This window comes from Emys orbicularis, chromosome 20 (assembly GCF_028017835.1).
Source record: "Emys orbicularis isolate rEmyOrb1 chromosome 20, rEmyOrb1.hap1, whole genome shotgun sequence".
Taxonomy (NCBI): domain Eukaryota; kingdom Metazoa; phylum Chordata; order Testudines; family Emydidae; genus Emys; species Emys orbicularis.
Genome location: NC_088702.1, coordinates 17,837,680 through 17,861,811, shown reverse-complemented (window position 1 = coordinate 17,861,811; position 24,132 = coordinate 17,837,680). Strand labels below are relative to the sequence as shown.

The 24,132-nt window shown below is 53.7% G+C and overlaps 1 protein-coding gene across 1 annotated transcript; it reads left to right on the top strand.

The window, feature by feature from the left end:
* The first annotated feature begins 15,307 nt into the window (after positions 1-15,307).
* On the top strand, positions 15,308-22,994 carry LOC135892172 (trypsin-like). The gene is made up of 5 exons (XM_065419883.1): positions 15,308-15,347; positions 15,481-15,640; positions 16,563-16,816; positions 19,862-20,037; positions 22,842-22,994. The coding sequence occupies exons 1-5, from the start codon at positions 15,308-15,310 to the stop codon at positions 22,992-22,994; spliced, it is 783 nt and encodes a 260-aa protein (XP_065275955.1).
* The last annotated feature ends 1,138 nt before the right edge of the window (positions 22,995-24,132 follow it).

Below are 24,132 nucleotides of genomic sequence, written 5' to 3'. Positions count from 1 at the left end.
AGGTGGATGGGGATGGATGGGGATGGATGGATAGTTCGAGGGGGTGGATGGGGATGGATGGATAGTTCGAGGGGGTGGATGGGGATGGATGGATAGTTCGAGGGGGTGGATGGGGATGGATGGATAGTTCGAGGGGGTGGATGGGGATAGATAGATTAGATAGATAGGTGGATGGGGGTGGATGGGGATAGATAGATTAGATAGATAGGTGGATGGGGGTGGATGGGGATGGATGGATAGTTCGAGGGGGTGGATGGGGATGGATGGATAGTTCGAGGGGGTGGATGGGGATGGATGGATAGTTCGCGGGGGTGGATGGGGATGGATGGATAGTTCGAGGGGGTGGATGGGGATAGATAGATTAGATAGATAGGTGGATGGGGGTGGATGGGGATAGATAGATTAGATAGATAGGTGGATGGGGGTGGATGGGGATGGATGGATAGTTCGAGGGGGTGGATGGGGATGGATGGATAGTTCGAGGGGGTGGATGGGGATGGATGGATAGTTCGAGGGGGTGGATGGGGATGGATGGAGAGTTCGAGGGGGTGGATGGGGATGGATGGATAGTTCGAGGGGGTGGATGGGGATGGATAGAGGTGGATGGGGATGGATAGATAGATAGATAGGTGGATGGGTGGATGGGGATGGATAGATAGATGGAGGGGGTGGATGGGGATGGATAGAGGTGGATGGGGATGGATAGATAGATAGATAGATAGGTGGATGGGTGGATGGGGATGGATAGATAGATGGAGGGGGTGGATGGGGATGGATAGAGGTGGATGGGGATGGATAGATAGATAGATAGATAGGTGGATGGGGATGGATAGATAGATGGAGGGGGTGGATGGGGATGGATAGAGGTGGATGGGGATGGATAGATAGATAGATAGATAGGTGGATGGGTGGATGGGGATGGATAGATAGGTAGATGGGGGTGGATGGGCGGATGGGGATGGATGGGGGTGGACGGGGATAGATGGGGGTGGATGGGGATGGATAGATAGATAGAGGGGGTGGATGGGCGGATGGGGGTGGATGGATTAGATAGGTGGATGGGGGTGGATGGGGATGGATGGATAGTTCGAGGGGGTGGATGGGGATGGATAGATGAAGGGGGTGGATGGGGATGGATAGAGAGGGTGGATGGGGATGGATAGATGGAGGGGGTGGATGGGGATGGATAGAGAGGGTGGATGGGGATAGATGGGGGTGGATGGAGATGGATAGATAGGTAGATGGGGGTGGATGGGCGGATGGGGATGGATGGGGGTGGACGGGGATAGATGGGGGTGGATGGGGATGGATAGATAGATAGAGGGGGTGGATGGGCGGATGGGGGTGGATGGATTAGATAGGTGGATGGGGGTGGATGGGGATGGATGGATAGTTCGAGGGGGTGGATGGGGATGGATAGATGAAGGGGGTGGATGGGGATGGATAGAGAGGGTGGATGGGGATGGATAGATGGAGGGGGTGGATGGGGATGGATAGAGAGGGTGGATGGGGATAGATGGGGGTGGATGGGGATGGATAGATAGTTCGAGGGGGTGGATGGGGATGGATGGATAGTTCGAGGGGGTGGATGGGGATGGATGGATAGTTCGAGGGGGTGGATGGGGGTGGATGGATAGTTCGAGGGGGCGGATGGGGATGGATAGATAGTTCGAGGGGGCGGATGGGGATGGATAGATAGATGGATGGGGATGGATGGGGGTGGATGGATAGTTCGAGGGGGTGGATGGGGATAGATGGGGGCGGATGGGGATAGATAGATTAGATAGATAGGTGGATGGGGATGGATGGGGATGGATGGGGATGGATGGATAGTTCGAGGGGGCGGATGGGGATAGATAGATTAGATAGATAGGTGGATGGGGATGGATGGGGATGGATGGGGATGGATGGATAGTTCGAGGGGGTGGATGGGGATGGATGGATAGTTCGAGGGGGTGGATGGGGATGGATGGATAGTTCGAGGGGGTGGATGGGGATGGATAGATAGATGGAGGGGCGGATGGGGATGGATAGATGGGGTGGGGGGGATAGATAGAGGGGGGGTGGATGGGGATGGATAGAGAGGGTGGATAGATAGTTCGAGGGGGTGGATGGGGATGGATAGATGGGGTGTGTGGGGATGGATAGACGGGGTGGATGGGGATAGATGGGGGTGGATGGGGATAGATGGGGGTGGACGGGGATAGATGGGGGTGGATGGGGATGGATGGATAGTTCGAGGGGGTGGATGGGGATGGATAGATGGGGTGTGTGGGGATGGATAGACGGGGTGGATGGGGATAGATGGGGATGGATGGGGATAGATGGGGGTGGACGGGGATAGATGGGGGTGGATGGGGATGGATGGATAGTTCGAGGGGGTGGATGGGGATGGATAGATAGATGGATGGGGATGGATGGGGGTGGATGGATAGTTCGAGGGGGTGGATGGGGATGGATAGATAGATAGGTGGATGGGTGGATGGGGATGGATGGGGGTGGACGGGGATAGATAGATTAGATAGATAGGTGGATGGGTGGATGGGGATGGATGGGGGTGGACGGGGATGGATAGATTAGATAGATAGATGGAGGGGGTGGATGGGGATGGATGGATAGTTCGAGGGGGCGGATGGGGATGGATGGGGGTGGACGGGGATAGATAAATAGTTCGAGGGGGTGGACGGGGATGGATAGATAGGTGGATGGGGGTGGATGGGGATGGATAGATAGGTGGATGGGCGGATGGGGATGGATGGGGGTGGACGGGGATAGATAGGTGGATGGGGATGGATGGGGGTGGACGGGGATAGATGGGGGTGGACGGGGATAGATGGGGGTGGATGGGGATAGATGGGGGTGGATGGGGATAGATGGGGGTGGACGGGGATAGATGGGGGTGGATGGGGATGGATGGATAGTTCGAGGGGGTGGATGGGGATGGATAGATTAGATAGATAGGTGGATGGGGATGGATGGGGATGGATAGATGGGGGTGGATGGGGATAGATAGATAGTTCGAGGGGGTGGATGGGGATGGATGGGGGTGGACGGGGATAGATAGGTGGATGGGCGGATGGGGATGGATGGGGGTGGACGGGGATAGATAGGTGGATGGGCGGATGGGGATGGATGGGGGTGGACGGGGATGGATAGAGGGGGTGGATGGGGGTGGACGGGGATGGATAGATAGGTGGATGGGGATGGATGGGGATGGATAGATAGGTGGATGGGGGTGGATGGGGATGGATAGATAGGTGGATGGGCGGATGGGGATGGATGGGGGTGGACGGGGATAGATAGGGGTGGACGGGGATAGATGGGGGTGGATGGGGATAGATGGGGGTGGACGGGGATAGATGGGGGTGGATGGGGATGGATGGATAGTTCGAGGGGGTGGATGGGGATGGATAGATTAGATAGATAGGTGGATGGGGATGGATGGGGATGGATAGATGGGGGTGGATGGGGATAGATAGATAGTTCGAGGGGGTGGATGGGGATGGATGGGGGTGGACGGGGATAGATAGGTGGATGGGCGGATGGGGATGGATGGGGGTGGACGGGGATAGATAGGTGGATGGGCGGATGGGGATGGATGGGGGTGGACGGGGATGGATAGATAGGTGGATGGGGATGGATGGGGATGGATAGATAGGTGGATGGGGGTGGATGGGGATGGATAGATAGGTGGATGGGCGGATGGGGATGGATGGGGGTGGACGGGGATAGATAGGTGGATGGGCGGATGGGGATGGATGGGGGTGGACGGGGATGGATAGATAGGTGGATGGGGATGGATGGGGATGGATAGATAGGTGGATGGGGGTGGATGGGGATGGATAGATAGGTGGATGGGCGGATGGGGATGGATGGGGGTGGACGGGGATAGATAGGTGGATGGGCGGATGGGGATGGATGGGGGTGGACGGGGATGGATAGATAGGTGGATGGGGATGGATGGGGATGGATAGATAGGTGGATGGGGATGGATGGGGATGGATAGATAGGTGGATGGGGGTGGATGGGGATGGATAGATAGGTGGATGGGCGGATGGGGATGGATGGGGGTGGACGGGGATAGATAGATAGGTGGATGGGGATGGATGGGGATGGATAGATAGGTGGATGGGGGTGGATGGGGATGGATAGATAGGTGGATGGGCGGATGGGGATGGATGGGGGTGGACGGGGATAGATAGGTGGATGGGCGGATGGGGATGGATGGGGGTGGACGGGGATGGATAGATAGGTGGATGGGGATGGATGGGGATGGATAGATAGGTGGATGGGGGTGGATGGGGATGGATAGATAGGTGGATGGGGATGGATGGGGATGGATAGATAGGTGGATGGGGGTGGATGGGGATGGATAGATAGGTGGATGGGGATGGATGGGGATGGATAGATAGGTGGATGGGGATGGATGGGGATGGATAGATAGGTGGATGGGGGTGGATAGATAGGTGGATGGGCGGATGGGGATGGATGGGGGTGGACGGGGATAGATAGGTGGATGGGCGGATGGGGATGGATGGGGGTGGACGGGGATGGATAGATAGGTGGATGGGGATGGATGGGGATGGATAGATAGGTGGATGGGGGTGGACGGGGATGGATAGATAGGTGGATGGGGATGGATGGGGATGGATAGATAGGTGGATGGGGATGGATGGGGATGGATAGATAGGTGGATGGGGATGGATGGGGATGGATAGATAGGTGGATGGGGGTGGATGGGGATGGATAGATAGGTGGATGGGCGGATGGGGATGGATGGGGGTGGACGGGGATAGATGGGTGTGGATGGGGATGGATGGGGATAGATGGGGGTGGATGGGGATAGATAGATTAGATAGATAGGTGTGGTGGATGGGGGTGGATAGACGGGGTGGATGGGGATGGATAGATGGGGGTGGATGGGGATGGATAGACGGGGTGGACGGGGATAGATGGGGATGGATAGATAGGTGGATGGGGATGGATGGGGATGGATAGATGGGGGTGGATGGGGATGGATGGGGATGGATAGATAGGTGGATGGGGGTGGATGGGGGTGGATGGGGATGGATAGATAGGTGGATGGGGGTGGATGGGGGTGGATGGGGATGGATAGATAGGTGGATGGGGGTGGATGGGGGTGGATGGGGATGGATGGATACTTGGGGCCCATGGCTAGCAGTACAACAGAGGACATTGACCACGGCCCCTCTCAAGGGTGCTCAGCAGGCCAGCTGCAGGGCACAGCTGTGTACAGTTGCTGGGAGAGCCCCCTAGTGGCTGATCTGATTCTTGCATCTGAAGAAGTGAGGTTTTTACCCACGACAGCTTATGCCCAAATAAATCTGTTAGTCTTTAAGGTGCCACCAGACTCCTTGTTGTTCTAGTGGCTGATGATAAACAGCTAGATGTCCTTCTGCCTGGATGTCCCATACTCACTGTTTGATCCCCAGCTGGGGTCAATCGGCCGTAGCTCCATTGGAGTCAATGGGGCCAGATCCCAGCTGGGGTCAATCGGCCGCAGCTCTATTGGAGTCAATGGGGCCAGATCCCAGCTGGGGTCAATCAGCCGTAGCTCCACTGATGCCCAATGCTTTATGCCCATTTAGCTGAGTGTTTCCTTCGTGTCCTTTGTTGTTTCCTCTCAGCCGATGGGCCCGGCTTTCTCAATCCTTGTCCTGGGTAGGAGCTGCTCTTCCTGTCCCTCTGCCGAGCATGTGATGCATTGAAATCCATTGACACCCAGCCAAGAAGAGATTGTTCTGCTGCTGGACTAGATGTCTCCGCCTCGCCCATGCGCGGAATAACATGGGCTGGGAGCAAGGTGGCAGAAGCAGCACCCTTCTCATCCAGCGCATTGGCATGATGCCTGGTCCCTGCCCGCCCCAGACTCTATCCAGCACCTTTTTGAGCATTCCATGGATGCTATGACAGTAGTAATTAGCCAGCTTGCGATCATGGGAAGCAGTCCCTCTGAGGTGTGGTAGATCTTCAAAGCTTGCCAGTTAATACCAACAGCTTGCCTGGGCAGGAGGAGGAATGAAAGCCTATTAGGCAATGACCTAAATCCCAGCCTGGTGCCATGAGAACACGCGAGTCCATGGGCTGGTGCCAGTCCTCTTCCATGGCTCACCGGGCTTGGGTGTTTGATCCCCAGCTGGGGTTAATCGGCCGTAGCTCCATTGGGGTCAATGGAGCCAGATCCCAGCTGGGGTCAATCGGCCGTAGCTCCATTAGAGTCCATGGGGCCAGTTTCCCCTCCACATTTTATTCTGATGACGTATGATTTGTAGTTCATAGTTTCATTGTGTTTAAGGCCAGAAGACAGTAGCTTGACCATACCACAGGCCAGAGAAATTCACTCCATTCCCCATGGATTGAGCCAGTAACTTGTGCTGGACTAAAGCGGCTTCCAGGAGGGCCTCCAGTCGGACTGGGAGACCCCACGAGATGGACAATCCAGCCCTGCCCTGGAGAGTTTGTCCCAGTGGTTAATCGTCTGGCTGTTCAAAATCGGTGCCTGCTTTCTAACTGGAATGCGTCTGACATTAACTCCCAGCTATTGGTTGTTGTTCAGCCTTTTCTCCCCTAGCTTCAAGAGCCTGTTAGTACCTGGGTTTTTCTCCCCATGAAGGTCCTTACACACCTCATGACCGCTTTGATCAGCTAAACAGATCAAGCCCCTCTGCAGTTGTTCAAAAACAAACCCCAGAGCTGGGCGCATCATCCCAGAGTCGCTCTCTCCACTCCTCGGCTCCCCCTCACTGGCCCCGTTTACACCCGGGGGCTCCTTTTCCCCCCAGCCGCACCCTGGGAGCTCCCGTTGAGTCACTTATCCGCTGCGAACCTTAGAATCTTTCCAGGGCCCCTGTTTTCCAAGCTACGGCCCCCACTCAGGAGGTACAGCCTGCATTCCTTGCTCGCATTTGGCTGGATTTAGGCTGACAGGGCCCAGTTTCCCCCGATCCAGGTCACTCTGTAACTCTGCTCTCTCCTGGTCGTTGTTTGCCAATCAGCTGTGATCTTATACCGAGGCCCAGCTCACCGCTGTGAACGCTGAGCAGCGTCGGGCCTCTATCCTGGGGCTCACTGCCCAGGAGTGCCCCCTTGAGGCACTCTCACCTGTCCCAGGCAGTGGGGTGGTTGGGTCTAACTGGAGTCCTGCTCCTTTCCGAGCATCGATGTCCAGTTCCGCTTTGGCCTGTCATCAGAGTCGCCTTAGCTCCAGGTCTCCTCCCTCCACAGCTCTGATCTCCGGCCTTTAGGGCAACAGCCCAGCTGGGTCCAATTCTGATCTGAGCTTGATCCATGCACCAGATGGGTGTGAGGCTCCACGGGGCCTGAAGCTCTGCAGAGCCTCAGCCGGTTGTCTTAACCTGGTAGCCGCTCCACGGCCGGCCAGGAGGCTGCGGCTGATGGGACCCTGGCCCACTCGTGACGATGCCCTGATTGGAGGAGCCCGTTGCACTATTTAAGCTGGGGGAGGCACAGGAAGTTGTCTGTGCAACTGGGCGAATTCCTGGCTGGCTGCTATGTCGGAGCCGGACTTCTTCCCTGGCTCCAGATCCCAGCCCGGGTCCCTGATGCCAGCTCCAGCTCCAACCCTTGGCTCAGCTCCCAACTCCAGTTCCCAGCTCCCACCCATGAATCCTGGCTCTGACCCTTGGCTCAGCTCCTGACTCCAGTTCCCAGCTCCCACCCATGAATCCTGGCTCTGACCCTTGGCTCAGCTCCCAACTCCAGCTCCCACCCGTGAATCCTGGCTCCGACCCTTGGGTTGTCTCCAGGCTCTGCCCCTCGGGTCAGCTCCTGGCTCGGGTTCCTGTCTCCTGACTCCGACCACTAGAGCTGACCACCCAAGGCCTGGGCAGGACAGTGGGCCTCTTGGCCTCCATTATCCCTTTGTTTCCCATGTGCGGTTTATACACCCCGGCCTAGTATTGTGGTAGCAGCTCAAAGCAGAGCCAAGTGGGGAATGGAGTTTTCAGCCGACCCGAGAAATCTGGGAGAAAACGAAATCCCATTAGACTTGAACTACACCAGATCTTTTCAATTTTGGCCATTGTGGATGTTTTTTACCTTTTGTGTGTGTGTGTGTTTGTGTGTCTGGGCTGTCCCCTGCTGGAGGGGCTGGGCCGTGCTGTGTGTGTGTGTGTGTGTGTGTGTGTGTGTGTCCTGCCCCCTGCTGGAGGGGCTGGGCCCTGCTGTGTGTGTGTGAACATAGAACATAAGAACATAAGAACGGCCGTACTGGGTCAGACCAAAGGTCCATCCAGCCCAGTATCCTGTCTACCGACAGGGGCCAATGCCAGGTGCCCCAGAGGGAGCGAACCTAACAGGTAATGATCAAGTGATCTCTCTCCTGCCATCCATCTCCACCCTCTGACAAACAGAGGCTAGGGACACCATTCCTTACCCATCCTGGCTAATAGCCATTAACGGACTTAACCTCCATGAATTTATCCAGTTCTCTTTTAAACACTGTTATAGTCCTAGCCTTCACGACCTCCTCAGGCAAGGAGTTCCACAAGTTGACTGTGCGCTGTGTGAAGAAGAACTTCCTTTTCTTCGTTTTAAACTTGCTGCCCATTAATTTCATTTGGTGTCCCCTAGTTCTTGTATTATGGGAACAAGTAAATAACTTTTCCTTATTCACTTTCTCCATATCACTCATGATTTTATATACCTCTATCATATCCCCTCTTAGTCTCCTCTTTTCCAAGCTGAAAAGTCCTAGCCTCTTTAATCTCTCCTCATATGGGACCTGTTCCAACCCCCTAATCATTTTAGTTGCCCTTCTCTGAACCTTTTCTAATGCCATCTTTTTTGAGATGAGGAGACCCCATCTGTACGCAGTATTCAAGATGTGCTACAATGGATTTATATAAGGGCAATAAGATACTCTCCATCTTATTCTCTATCCCCTTTTTAATGATTCCTAACATCCTGTTTGCTTTTTTGACTGCTGCTGCACACTGCGTGGACGTCTTCAGAGAACTATCCACGATGACTCCAAGATCTTTTTCCTGATTCATTGTAGCTAAATTAGCCCCCATCATATTGTATGTATAGTTGGGGTTATTTTTTCCAATGTGCATTACTTTACATTTATTAAATTTCATTTGCCATTTTGTTGCCCAATCACTTAGTTTTGTGAGATCTTTTTGAAGTTCTTCACAGTTTGCTTTGGTCTTAACTATCTTGAGCAGGTTAGTATCATCTGCAAGCTTTGCCACCTCACTTTTTACCCCTTTCTCCAGATAATTTATGAATAAGTTGAATAGGATTGGTCCTAGGACTGACCCTATGAAGGGGGTGGGGGGCTGCCCCTTGCTGGAGGAGCTGGGCCCTGCTGTGTGTGTGTTCGTGTGTGGCCTGCCCCCTGCTGGAGGGGCTGGGCCCTGCTCTGTGTGGGTGTGTTTTAATGGCCAGACTTAAATCTGAAATGCCATTTAGAAATGAAAAAGCCGAAATGAAATGTTTTGGCTCTTGAAATCCCCCTGCCGCCGCCAATAGTTTTGGACCCTGGAAAGTGAATTTCTCAATGAAAAAACAATCCGCTGGAAAAAATTCACTGGGCTAAACACTCTGAGGGCACACGGTGTCCCAGCTGGCTTGTGTGGGAAAGGAGCAGTTTTGACAAATGTCTCTACTGGAACATTCCCCTTTTCCATCCCACGCCCCTCTGGTTTTCCAAAGTTTCCCTCTGATATTTCAACCATTTGTTGGGGGTCCCAAAACATCCCCATTTTTTCACAGCCCAAACAAGGGGGAGGGATAGCTCGGTGGTTTGAGCATTGGCCTGCTAAACGCAGGGTTGTGAATTCAATCCTTGAGGGGGCCGTTTAGGGATCTGGGGCAAAAATCTGTCAGGGACAGTACTTGGTCCTGCTGTGAAGGCAGGGGGCTGGCCTCAATGACCGTTCAGGGTCCCTTCCAGCTCTATGAGATAGTTATAAGTCGGTTTGAAATTTCAGCTTGTGTCCAAAAAGGTTGTATAAAAAGGCTTGAAATAGCAAGGAAATGGTTTGAAATTACACCAGTAAAATTGTTCATAGGACCTGACTTGATTTTTGTTTCATCTTGAGACAGGAAAAAATAGTTTGGAATCACAAAACTTTCCCCGGGGTTTTGAGTGGGACTCATGACAGGTGGTTTGACCATAAGTAACTGCAGAGCCGCTGGGCTGCATCCCTTGAGTCATAGATTCATAAATTCCAAGGCCAGAGGGGATCACGGCGATTATCCAGTCCAGGGGTTCTCAAACGTCATTGCACCGCGACCCCCTTCTGACAACAAAAATCACTACACGGCCCCAGGAGGAGGGACCCGCCCGAGCCCCCCCGCCCTGCCCTGGGCAGAGGGAACAAAGCCAAAGCGTGAGCCCTGCCGCACCAGGCAGTGGGGCCAAAGCCAAAGCTCAAGCCCTGCCATCCTGGGGGGAGGGGGAAGGGGGGGCAAAGCCAAAGCCCAAGGGGCTTCAGCCCCTGGCAGGGGGCCTGTAGCCTGAGCCCCACCACCCAGGGCTGAAGGCCTTGGGCTCTGGCCCCGGGTGGTGGGGGTCGGGCTATGGCTTTGGGCCCGGATCCTAGAAAGTCTAACACCAGCCCTGGCGACCCCATTAAAATAACATCGTGACCCACTTAGGGGTCCCGACCCACAGTTTGAGAACCCCTGATCTAGTCTGACCTCCTGTATAGCCCAAAACTTCCCCCAAAATAATTCTTAGAGAAGATCTTTTAGAAAACCATCCACTCTTGATGTAAACATTGTCAGTGATGGAGACCGCACCCCCCACGACGCTCGTTAATTATCTTCTCCATTAAAAAGTACATCTCATTTCCAGTCTGAATTTGTCTAGCTTCAACTTGCAGCCGTTGGATTGCGCTAGACCTTTCTCCGCTAGATTGCAGAGCCCATTATTAAATATTTGCTCCCTGTGTTGATTCTCCCTAGCCTGTTGCTGGAAATATCTCCAGTGGTTTCACGCAAAAATTCCCCTTTTGAGCAGAGGTGGAGGCCGGGAAAGTTCAGCCCTACAGGGAGTGTCTGCACGACATGGTCTCCAAAGCAAGGCCCTGCTGCCTCTCTGCTCTAGGGTAGCAGAAATCAGGGCCTTGATGCTCCGCTTGCCATTGGAGGAGACAGCAGCGCTACGGAGGCTGGCTGTTTTCTCTGCGCAATGTGTTGATTTATACTGTAGATACTAGTCCTAGAGCAGAGGCGGTCACAAACGGCCACAGTGGGTATACTCAGCTCAAGCACCAACAACCAGGGAGCAAGTGGCCCTCATTAGAGCAATTAAGGAAGGAGCCAATTTCCCTGCTGCTTGCAACAGATCTGCTACAAAGAAAACTACAGCACAAAATTAACAACAACGGGCACTTCTTCAAAGGCTGGCCACTGCCCATGCATTAAGGGAAAGAGCTTGTAAGAGCATATGGAATAGCGCCACCTGGTGACCATAACAATAGAATCATTCTGCACTGCAGCCCTGTTGAGGCTGGTACCTGGTCGGGGTCTGTGCAGTGCCTGGCACAATGGGGTCCCTGATCTCGGACGGGATCTGTGCAGCACCTGGCACAACGGGGCCCTGATTTCGGTCAGGGTCTGTGCAGTGCCTGGCACAACAGGGTCCCCGATCTCGGTCAGGGTCTGTGCAGCGCCTGACACAATGGAGCTCATGTCTTGGCTGTAACTCTTAGATGCTACCATAATACCACTAATAACTTTTAAAATATACGTCACCCTTTGTCCTTCGAGTATATTGGGAGTGAATTTAATTTCTGTTTGCTTTTGCTTGTCGTTACTCAATAACCTAATTTAACCTAATCTCATCCCGTTTTGCCCTCGGTCTGTCAAACATTCCAAGTACTTCTGTGTTATTGTAGGGCCTAACAAAACACGCACCATCACAAACTAAAGACTCCCCCATTGCACCCTGTAGCCTTTTAATGTCTTGAAATGAAGCGGCCTCTCTTTGTTTGCAACTGGAGTGTAGATGGGCCCTTCCGCTAGGGCGTCTTAGTGGGAGTGGTAAATAACTATGTGGTAAACACGGAAGAGGACAGGACACTGATTCAGAGTGATCTGGATCTGGGGCCCACAAACGTGCCTTATAGTGATAGACTCAAGGAGCTCAATGTATTCAGTTTAACACAAAGAAGGTTGAGGGATGACTGGATCCCCGTCTTTAAGTATCTACCCAGGGAACAAATACCCAATAATGGGCTCTTCCAGCCAGGGGGTGGGGTTAGACCTTCCTCTGCTGGATTGAAGCTGAAGTTAGACAAATCCAGACTGGAAATAAGGCATACAGTTTTGACAGTGAGAGTAATTAAGCACTGGAACAATTCGCCAAGGGGTTGTGGTGGATTCTTCATCGGGGACAATTCTAAAATCAAGACGGGATGTTTTTCTAACAGCTCTGCTCCAGGAATTATTCTGGCACAGTTCTCCGGCCTGTGCAATACAGGTCAGACTGGACGCTCACAGTGGGCCCTTCTGCCCTGGGAATCTAGGAATTCCTCAGCACACAGAGGTGAGTGATTCTGGGGAGGGGCCCGTCGTGAGGCACCACGTGTTGAAACCAGAACTTCTTTCCGCTTGTCTGAACCTGATGGCTGTTGGAGCTTAAAGCGCCCAGCCTAGGGACCCCAGTGAGTTTTGCTCCATTAGTGACCTATATCCCCAATGGCCTGCTTGCAAGTCAGTTTCTCTGGGCCTCCACCCCAATAAAAGTGACTCACACAGGGACATTTTTGCTTTATTGCAAGGAGGGGGCTAAATTAAGGAGGCGTCTCCGACAGAGCGAACGCTTGCCATTGCCTGGGGCCGCGGGCTGGCTGGGGGTTAAAAGCAGGCGGCCCAGGGGAGCGCGGCGGGCGAGACCAGGCAGCTAAGCCAGGCTGGATCCAAGCCGCCTGGGTGCCAAGCAGGGCGTGGGACGAGTGCTGCTTGTGGAGGCGGTGGGGCAGGATCTTACTCGCTGAGCCCAGGTTGGTGCGGGCGAGACGGGGAGAGAGCCAGGCCAGTCCTGCGGGCAGTGCGGGCTTCGTCGCCTGGGACCGCGCGGAGCTGCCGGGTTGAGTCCAGACTCGTCCAGGAGGCGGTGGCTGCTTGCACCGCGGCAGGGTGCTACTCCGGAAAGCCCACCTCGTAGGTTTGGGAAGGGAGCTGGGGTCTGTCGGGGTGTGTGTGCCTCTGTTTAACTCTGTTTGTGTGTACGTTTGCGTGTATGCATGTTTTTCTCTGATCATGTGTGCACACATGTATGTGTCATATGTGTGTGCCCCTGGGTATTTAAACATGTCAGTGAGCATGTATGTGTTACACATGTGTGTGTGCTTCCATGTGCCTCTGCATGTGTGGCTACATTTGTGTGTGTGCACACATATATATGGATTATGTGTGTGCACACATGGTGTCATGTATGTGCCTCTGTGTACTTAAATGTGTGCATGCATGTATGTGTGACATGTGTGTGTTTGCTTGGGTGTGCCGCTGCATGTGTTGATGTGTTCATGTGTGTGCGTGTACACATGTGTATGAGACGTGTGCCGCTGTGTGTGTTGATATATTTGTGTGGGCATGTATATGTGGTGTATGTTTGCATGTGTGTGCCTCCATGTATGTTAACATGCTTGTGTGTGTAGGCATGTGTGTGTATCTCTGTGTGTGCACATGTATGTGTGTGCCTCTGCATGTGTATAAATATATGTGCACACGTGTGTGTCTCTGCATGAGTTTAAATATACATGTATGTGTATGTCTGGGGCATACATGTGTGTGTGATGCATGTGTGTGCCTCTGTGTGTGTCTGTATGTGTGCTCATGTATATTTGATGCATGTGTTTGTCACTCTGTGTGTTTAAATGTGTGTATATATTTGCGTGCGTGCCCATGAGTATATTTAAATGTGTGTGCTTGTATGTGTGTGGGGGGGGGCATATGCATGCACATATGACTGTGTTTAAATGTGTGTTAGAGTGTGTATGTGCACTTGCATGTGGGAATGTGCATGCGTGTGTCTGCGTGTGTTGTGCACACGTGTGTCCATGTGGGTACTTGCATGTGGATATTCACATGTGGGCAGTTTGAATGTGCATTTAAATGTGTGTGAAAATGTGTCTGTGATTGTGGGGGGGAGTGGGCGTGTGCACATATGTTGAAACGTGTTTATGTGGATTACTTGCGTATGTTCATGTAGAGGCGTGTGAGAGTATTTAAATATGTGTGGGCATTTCTGTTTGCACTGGAGATAGATAATAACACCTCGCTCTTGTCAGAGCTTTCCATCAGGCCAGTTAGGAGGGTGGGGTCATTGTCCCTATTGCACAGATGGGGAAATTGAGGCACAAGGGAGCGGAAGCAAAACTGGGGACTAAAACCCCAGTTGCCTGAGTCCCACTCCAGTGCTCTTTCCACTAGGTACCACTACCTACACGTGGAGGGTGGGACCTGGACTAGTGTGTTTGGGGACCTGTCTGTGGGCAGGTCGCTCATTGACCGATTGCACCCAGTAGGGTGACCAGATGAGAGGAAGAAAATATCGGGACACATGGGGGGGGGGGGGAGCGCGTTGGCCGGCGGTGCAAAAAAAAAAGGAGTACCGCGAAATATGAGATTTTATCGTAACGTCTGGTCACCCAAGCACCCAGCAATGCTGGGTCTAAAGCCGCGAGCGTCTGCCTGCTGAGCTGAGGAGCCAGCCACAGACTCATAAGCCTCTGCAGTGCCCAGCCACCAAGGGGAACGAGAAATGATCTGGTGATGTGCCGGTTACAGGTGTAATTAATTTCCATTGGAGTCAGTGGGGCCAGATCCCAGCTGGGGTCAATCGTCCGTAGCTCCATTGGAGTCAATGGGGCCAGATCCCAGCTGGGGTCAATCGGCCATACCTCCATTGGAGTCAATGGGGCCAGATCCCAGCTGGGGTCAATCGGCCATACCTCCATTGGAGTCAATGGGGCCAGATCCCAGCTGGGGTCAATCGGCCATACCTCCATTGGAGTCAATGGGGCCAGATCCCAGTTGGGGTCAATCGGCCATACCTCCATTGGAGTCAATGGGGCCAGATCCCAGCTGGGGTCAATCGGCCGCAGCTCCATTGGAGTTATGTGAGGATCTGGCCCACAGATGCTACCCTTTTTGTATGCCAATATCAGAACCATCAGCAGGTCTCTGTGGGTGGAGGCTGTGGGGTGAGGGTGGGGCCTGGGGGTCAATTCTCCGTTCACGAGCCCCTTTCTGTCTCCTCCCCAGAGCCAGCAGCCTTCTGCCCTGCCCATCGCCACGACTGAGCGCCATGGAGCTGCTGGGCCTCGTGCTGCTGATGGTGACTGGGGGTGAGTGTGTGTGTCTGTACGTGGGTCTCTCTGCGGGGGTCTGCGGGTGCTGGGGAGGTGGGCTTCCGCGTGTGTGAGCACGTGACACACCCATTGGTCATCCAGCTGTAACTCCTGCCCCTCTCCCCCGCAGCCATGGCGCAGGACACTCCCCGGATGCTGCGGGGTTTCCAGTGCCGGGAGCACTCCCAGCCGTGGATCGTGGCACTTTTTGATGGGACCCGTTTCCGGTGCACCGGCACCCTGATACACAGGCAGTGGGTGGTGACGGCTGCTCGGTGCAAAACCGGCCAGTAAGTCTGTCCACGGGCTGGAGGGTCAAGGGGCTGGTCGGCATGAGTGATCCCTCTGCGCTGCAGGGACTGTTCTTCCAATGGAAGGGGGTTCTCCAGTCTGCCCTTAACTCTGCCCCTTTGGGTGTGTGTGTCCTTAACACCACCCCCGTGGGTGGGTGTGCCCTTAACTCTGCCTCCTTGTGTGTACAACGTTAACTCCACCCCCTTGGGTGTGAGTAACATTAACTCCACCCCTTTGGGTGGGCATGTCCTTAGCTCCACCCCTTGGGTGTGAATGACTTTAACGCCGCCCCTTGGGTGGATGTGTCCTTAACTCTGCCCCTTTGGATGTGTGGCTTTTAACTCTGCCCCCTTAGGTGTGTTTATCCTTAAGTCCCCCACTTTGGATGAATACCCTTAACTCCACCCCCCTTGGGTAAGTGTGTGTCCTTAACTCTGCCTCCTTGTGTGTGTCCTTAACTCCGACCCCTTAGGTGAATGCCCTTAATTCCGCCCCTTTTGTGTGAATGCCCTTAACTCTGCCCCTTGTATGTGTGTGTGGCGGTGTATGTACGTCCTTAGCTCCACCCCTTGTGTGAATGCCCTTTACTCTACCCCTTTCATTGTCTCATAGATTCCAAGGCCAGAAGGGACCGTTCTGCCCATCCATCCTGCCCCTCCTGCATAGCTCAGGCCGGAGAACCTCCCTCGGGGATGCACTGAGGGTGCTCTAGCTCAAACTGGGCTGGAGGCAGAAATCCCCATGGGAGGATCTCCGGACTGGGCTGTGCAGAGGGCTTAGACTGGAGGGTCTTTTCTGGCCTCCTATGGGTGCCATCCTGGCCCCCTCGCAGTCCAGTGGAGTTTTGCCCTGGGCTTCAGTGTGGCCGGCATTTCACGCAGCCATGTCCCCCGTGACCACGTCCCCTTTCTACTGCAGCGCCCTGAACGTCCGCCTGGGGGAGCACAACCTGTGGCATCTAGACTGGTCAGAGCAGCTGACCATGAGCTCCCGGGTCATCCCGCACCCCTTGTACAACAGCAGCACCAGCCAGAACAACATCATGCTGGTGAAACTCCTGGTGCCGGCCATCATGAACAGCAAAGTCGAGCCGCTCCCGCTGCCCAGGAACTGCCCCCGCCCCGATTCGACTTGTGTGCTGGCCGGGTGGGGCACCAGCGCCTTCCAGAAAGGTAGAGGAGCAAAACCAAAACCAAAAAACGGCCCAGGTTTTTACCAGGGAGGGTGACTAACCATTGGAGCAAACTGCCCGGGGACGGGGCGCGAAGGAGCTGGGAGTTGGGGTGGATCCCAGCCGCCGCATGAGTCAGCCATGCCAGGCTGGGGCCAAACAAGCGGATGCAGTTGTAGGTTGCGTTAACAGAGGCAGAGCCTGCAAGTCACGGGAGGTGAGAGCACCACTCTGCTCGGCGCTGCTTAGGCCTCAGCTGAAGGACTGTGTCCAGTTTTGGTCACTGCTGTATAGAGAGGGCCAGATTCACCTTTTGTGCACCCCAGTGCCTGGACCGTGGCCCCTCCCGCGCTCTGCACCGAGGCCCAGCTCCCTCTCTCACTCGGCCTCTTCCCCCTGAGACCCACCCACTGGTCACACGGGGGTGGAGCGGAGTAGGGCCGCCCAGAGGATTCAGGGGGCCTGGGGTCTTCGGCGGCGGGGGTCCTTCCGCTCCGGGTCTTCGGGGCACTTCGGTGGCGGGTCCCGGAGCAAGTGAAGCACCCGCCGCCGAATTGCCGCCGAAGACCTGGAGCGGAAAAAGCTCCGGGTCTTCTGCAGCGGGTCCTTCACTCGCTCCGGGTGTGTTCGGGACCTGCCACCGAAAACTCTCGTGGGGGCCCCTGTGGGGCCCGGGGCCTGGGGCAAATTGCCCCATTTGCCCCCCCCCCCCGGGCGGCCCTGGAGTGGAGAAGAGAGAGTGGTGGGCAGGGCCTCAGGGCGGAGTGGGGGGCAGGCCCATGGTCTGGGTGCTGTGGCCCCTTCTGAGCGTTTGCCCGGTGCCACGGCACCATTGTAAACCCAGTACTGTGTATAGAAAGGATGTTGTCACATACTCAAAAAGCTGCCATAAAAGAGATGGAGAAAAGTTGCTCTCTCTCGCCACAGAGGGCAGGACAAGAGGCAACAGGGTCAAACTACAGCAGAGCAGATTTAGATTAAACCACAGGAAAAACTCCCTAACTGTAAGGGCAGTCGGGCAATGGACCAGACGCCCAGGGAGGTCTTGGAAGCTCCTTCACTGGAGGTTTTGAGAGGAGGCTGGACAGCATCTGTCTGGGATGATTTAGACACAACTAATCCTGCATCTTGGCAGGAGACTGGACTAGCTGACCCGTGCGGTCCCTTCTAACCCTGTGGGTCTATGATTCTATGGTGTATTCTCCAGCGCTTGGCATCTTCTAATCTAGCCTGGAGGCCCATCTGTAAAATGCTTCCATTAAACTTGAATTATTGAGCTCAGGACAGGGGGAACTGGGAGAACTTCTCTGGCCTGGATTGTCCAGGTCAGAGTATGATCTGGTGGTTTTTTCTGACCTTACGCTCTGTGATGATTCTATGAAATGGGTTCCAGACCCAGGCAAATTTGTGAGGTTTTGAACAATCTTGAGATCTCGAAAATTTTCCCAAGCTGAAACTCTTGGGGGAAAGAACGAAATCCGATTTGTGTTTCCATTTCGAACTTTCCCAAGCCAAAAATGTGGCAGCGGGGTGAAAAGAAATCTGATTCGGGTTTCAATTTTGAACTTTTCCAAGCTGAAAATGTGAGGAGGGAAAATCTGATTCGGGTTCAATTTCGAACTTTCCCAAATGGAAAATCCGGGGCGGGGAGGAAAGAAAGAAATCCAATTCGGGTTTCAGTTTTGAGTTTACATTTTTTTTTTTCATTTCAATTTTGAAATGAAAAGTGGTTTTTGAAGTGAAAGAAACCTGGCGAGTCCTGCTGGGAAAATGTCAAAAGGGGCCCCTTCCACCACTTTGAATGGTGTTTTATCTCCAGAATTAGCAAACTGGGAAATGTATCGCAGCCGCGGCCTTGTTGCCGGGAAAGATTCAGTTTCAACAAATCGCCATTTTTTGAATGAGAATCCCCCAAAGAGCAACCTGCTCAGGGTGCAGCTGATCTCCAGTTCGGCGTCGGGGAGGGATTTTCTCCAGGTTGGATTGGCAGAGACCATGGGTGGACTTTTTGCCGCTCTCTGCAATGTGGGGCGTGGGGCGCTTTCCGCGATAATTTGAGTATATCTCAGGTGATGAATTCCCTGCAGTTACCATGGTCTTCTGCTTTGGTAGCACCTCGATCTCTCCTGTTCTCTGCCTGTGGCACACAGCAGTTTAATCTCCTGAGGACTGAAATGCGTTGGTCTAATTAAAGTCTTCGGGCACAGTGCAGGGTAATTGAGTGAGAGTCTCTGCCCTCTGCTATACAGGAGATCAGACTAGACGATTGAACGATCCGCTCTGACCTAAACTCTATGAATCTAGGAGCTCAGCAAAAGAGCTGGGGCGTGAGACAGGAATCTAGGATGCGGATGAAGGGGAATCCATCGGCTGAAGCTGTGTTCTTCCCTTAGGAGCCCACATTAAGACTGAGAGAGGCACCAGGCTGGCACCCAGAGATAGATGCTACATGAGAAAGGGGCCCAAGATAGATAGATAGATAGATAGATAGATAGATAGATAGATAGATAGATAGATAGACAGACAGACGGGGTGTATGGGGATAGATAGATAGATAGATAGATAGATAGATAGATAGATACATAGATAGATAGACAGACAGACAGACGGGGTGTATGGGGATAGATAGATAGATAGATAGATAGATAGATAGATAGATAGATAGATAGATAGATAGAGAGGGTGTATGGGGATAGATAGATAGATAGATAGATAGATAGATAGATAGATAGATAGATAGATAGATAGATAGATAGAGAGGGTGGATGGGGATAGATAGATAGATAGATAGATAGATAGATAGATAGATAGATAGATAGATAGATAGATAGATAGAGAGGGTGTATGGGGATAGATAGATAGATAGATAGATAGATAGATAGATAGATAGATAGATAGATAGATAGATAGATAGAGGGGATGTATAGGGATAGATCGATACATAGATACATAGATAGATAAGAGCCCCACGTAGATCTCCTGGATCCAGCCTGGGCTGAGCATTTACTAGAAATCAGGAGACTCTCGCTCGTTGTCTCTCCCGCAGTCCGCAAGTCTCCAGGCCAGTCTCGCTGCACTGGTCAGCTGCTGCACTCCGACGTCCTGCTCTGTGGGAATATCACGGTTCTGCCTGACAGCCAGTGCCAGGACACCCGCCCCAACCGCATCACCCCCAACATGATCTGTGCCGGCGTGATCCACGGGGGCACCGACTCCTGCCAGGTGAGGGGCACGTGGGTGGGTGAATGTGGTGTGCCCCCCCCCACTGGGGCAGGATGGAGGGGCAGGACAGGGCGGGCTGGAGTGGGTGTATGAAGTGTGGCGACCCCTGCTGGGACAGGATGCAGGGGGGTGGGACAGGGCGGGCTGGGGGGGGTGTATGGGATATGCCCCCTCGCTGGGGCAGGACAGGGCGGGTGGGGTGTGTGTGTATCGGACGTGAAGCCCCCCTCTGGGGCAGGACGGAGGGGATGGGATAGGGCAGGATGGGGCTGTATATCAGACGTGCAGCCCCCTGCTGGGGCAGGATGGATGGAGTGGGACAGGGTGGGCTCAGGGGATGTATGGGGGGTGGAGCCCCCCGCTGGGGCAGGATGGAGCGGGTGGGACAGGGCGGGCTGGGGGCTGTATGGGACGTGGAGCCCCCCACTGGGGCAGGACCGAGCGGGTGGGACAAGCCTGCAGAAGTGGTTGAGATTCCCACAGTTTGGGCTGTCCTGGAGCTCAGAGCCAATGATCACAGCCATCGTCTCTCGGTCCCTTCTGCTTCCGCTTCACCCAAAAACAACTGGAAGGGGCTGGTAGGGACAGATCAGTGGCGAAAACCGCCAAATTAACTCTCTTCAAAACACTGCAACTCATCGATTGTCCCGTCACCTCAGCCTGGCTCGGGTGACGCGCTCAGCGATCCTGCGGTTCCCAGCAGCGGCGGCGAGGGGCGTCCGGCCCGAAGCGTTTTTGCTGGGCTGACCAGATAGCAAGTGTGAAAAATTGGGACACTTTTTGGTGGGGGCATCGTTGTGTATATAAACAAAGCCCCTCAGATTGGGACGTCTGGTCACCCTAGTTTTAGCCCAAAGACTGGGGTTACTCTCTCGGCGTCCGGTCAGTGCAGATCCAGCCGCGCGGGACGGATGCAACTTTTCCAGCCGAACCCTCCCCCCCTGAAATGGCGGGTTTCCGCTCTCCGGGCAAACAGGGACGTGGAAGAAGCAGCCTGAGATTGCGGCCCCCAAGTTGGACATGGCCGTTTGCTGGGCAGCTCTTGCGCGGCCATGTTGGTTCGTTGGCGGGGGACCTCGTTAATGACGCTGGGATTGTTCCGATGCCCGGCTGTCTTCGTTTGCTTCTGAACGGTCTTCCTCCCCAGCCCTTCTGGAGAATCACCCAGTGTATTCTAGCCCCAGCTCTGGGAGGGGAGTGGGGTCTAGTGGGTTAGAGCAGCGGGGCTGCAAGTCAGGACTACTGTATTCTATTCCTGGTTCTGCCGCTGACTTCCTGTATGATTTTGGGCAAGTCCCTTCCTGCCTTTGTTTCTCTTCCTACCCTTAGTCCATTTAGATTGTAACTTCCTGAGGGCAAGGACTGGCTATACAGTGTGCCTGGGGCCAACGCTGGGCCCTCCTGAACTGAAGAGCCCAGCTCAGGCATAATAGATTCACATCCTCTGTGACTGGCGCAGGGTATTGGACATATTGGATTACACAAGCCCATATCTTGACTTTAGCAAAGCTTTTGATATGGTCTCCCACAGTATTCTTGCCAGCGAGTATGGATTGGATGAATGGACTATAAGGTGGATAAAAACAATGAGGAGTCCATTGTTGTTTTTGTGGATACAGACTAACATGACTATCCCTCTGATATAAGGTGGAAAGAAAGCTGGCTCGATTGTCAGGCTCAACGGGTAGTGATCAACGGCTTGATGTCTAGTTGGCAGCCGGTATCAAGCAGAGTGCCCCAGGGGTTGGTCCTGTGGCTGGTTTTGTTTAACATCTTTATTAATGATCTGGATGATGGGATGAATTGCACCCTCAGAAAGTTTGCAGATGACACTAAGCTAGGGGGAGAGGTAGATACGCGGGAGAGTAGGGATAGAGTCCAGAGTGACCTAGACAAATTGGAGGATTGGGCCAAAAGAAATCTGATGAGGTTCAACAAGGACAAGTGCAGAGTCCTGCACTTAGGAATCCTATGCACTGCTACAGGCTGGGGACCGACTGGCTAAGCCGCAGTTCTACAGAAAAGGACCTGGGGATGACAGTGGATGAGAAGCTGGATATGAGTCAGCAGTGTGCCCTTGTTGCCAAGAAGGCCAATGGCATATTGGGCTGCATTAGTAGGAGCATTGCCAGCAGATCGAGGGAAGTGATTATTCCCCTCTATTCGGCACTGGTGAGGCCACATCTGAAGTATTGCATCCAGTTTTGGGCCCCCCACTACAGAAGGGATGTGGACAAATTGGAAAGAGTCCAGCTGAGGGTAACAAAAATGATCAGGGGGCTGGGGCACATGACTTACACAGAGAGGCTGAGGGAACTGGTGTTATTTAGTCTGCAGTGGAGAAGAGTGAGGGGGGATTTGATAGAAGCCTTCAAACTACCTGAATGGGGGGTCCAAAGAGGATGGATCTAGACTGTTCTCAGAACAAGGAGCAATGGTCTCAAGTTGCAGTGGGGGAGGTTTAGGTTGGATATTAGGAAACACTATTTCACTAGGAGGGTGGTGAAGCACTGGAATGGGTTATCTAGGGAGGTGGTGGAATCTCGCCATCCTTAGAAGTTTTTAAGGCCCGGCTTGACAAGGCCCTGCTGGGATGATTTAGTTGGGGTTGGTCCTGCTTTGAGCAGGGGGTTGGACTAGATGACCTCCTGAGGTCTCTTCCAACCCCACGCTTCTATGATAGGCCTGGCACATTCACTCTGAAAGGCAGGGTTGGGGAGCAAAGCCTTGGTCTGTCGCATGAGGGACCCGGGTTGGGCTCTCTACGTGTCCTATTAACGCACTTTGTGGCGCTTGCCCTGCAGGGAGACCCCGGCTCGCCGCTCGTCTGCCAGAGGGAACTTCAGGGCGTCGCGTCCTGGGGCTTCGAAGGATGTTCCCGGCCCAACCAGACTGGCGTGTTCGTTAAGGTGTGCAACTACATCGCTTGGCTGCGGGAGACCATGAGATCTGGCTGACCATGCCTGCCTGGACGGGAGTGCTGGCGGGGAGACCGCAGAATAAACCAGTGACAACCGTGGCCCTGCTTCTCTGGTGTCTCCTTCCCGCATGGCCACGCCTGCCACTTGATCCACCAAGGGACTTAGGTGGCCATGCAACACTGATGTGCACGAGAGCCCTGCTCAGCTAGCCCCACAGGTGCCTAACCCCCCTAGGCACCTACATTTGGACTGGTCCTGCCTAATTCCAAGCACCGCCCCACCTCTAATAAGCTCCACGGTGCCAGTCGCTCATACCTAAATCCCAGAGGGATTCTCAAGCGTGCTCCCATGCTGTCACGAGACCAGGCCGCGGGGGGCTGCGCCTCGTGATGGGAGCAGCAGTCAGGCCTATTGGTCAGTAGCCAGGAATCAGGGTCAGAACTGGAGTGAGGGGTCATCTGGAGTGAGGCAGGGTGGGAGCAAGGCTGGGGACAAGCGGGTGCAGGAGCTAACGCGGCTGGCTACTGACTCTTCCAATCAATCAGGCAGGGTAGCCAATTAGGCAGCCTCCAACAGGCCAGCTGTGCTCGTTAGGTTGCCTGGAGACTGGCTCTGCAGCAGGTCCTGACACTCACTGTGACGGGTTCGGTCACAGAGGCCCCCTTGGGACTGTCACCTGATGTGCTGAAACTACCTCTGAGCCCATTTTCTCTGCCAGCCTGGGACTCCAGAACCCTGCCTTGTTGAGCCAGACATGCTAGCCTGCGGCAACGCAGACCCAGGCTCTGACCCACACCTCCAAAGCTGCAGACTAAACTGAAAACAGCTCAGTAAGTTACCTATCTCCAGCACCCAGACACCCAGCTCCCAATGGGATCCAAACCCCAAATAAATCCATGTTACTCTGTATAAAGCTTATACAGGGTAAAATCATAAATTGCCCGCCTTCTATAACACTGATAGAGAGATATGCACAGCTGTTTGCTCCCCCAGATATTAATCACTTACTCTGGGTCAATAAACAAAAGTGATTTTATTAAGTATAAAAAGTAGGATTTAAGTGGTTCCAAGTAATAACAGACAGAACAAAGTAAGTTACTAAGCAAAATAAAACAAAACACGCAAGTCTAAGCCTAATACATTAAGAAACTGAATACAAGTAAATCTCACCCTT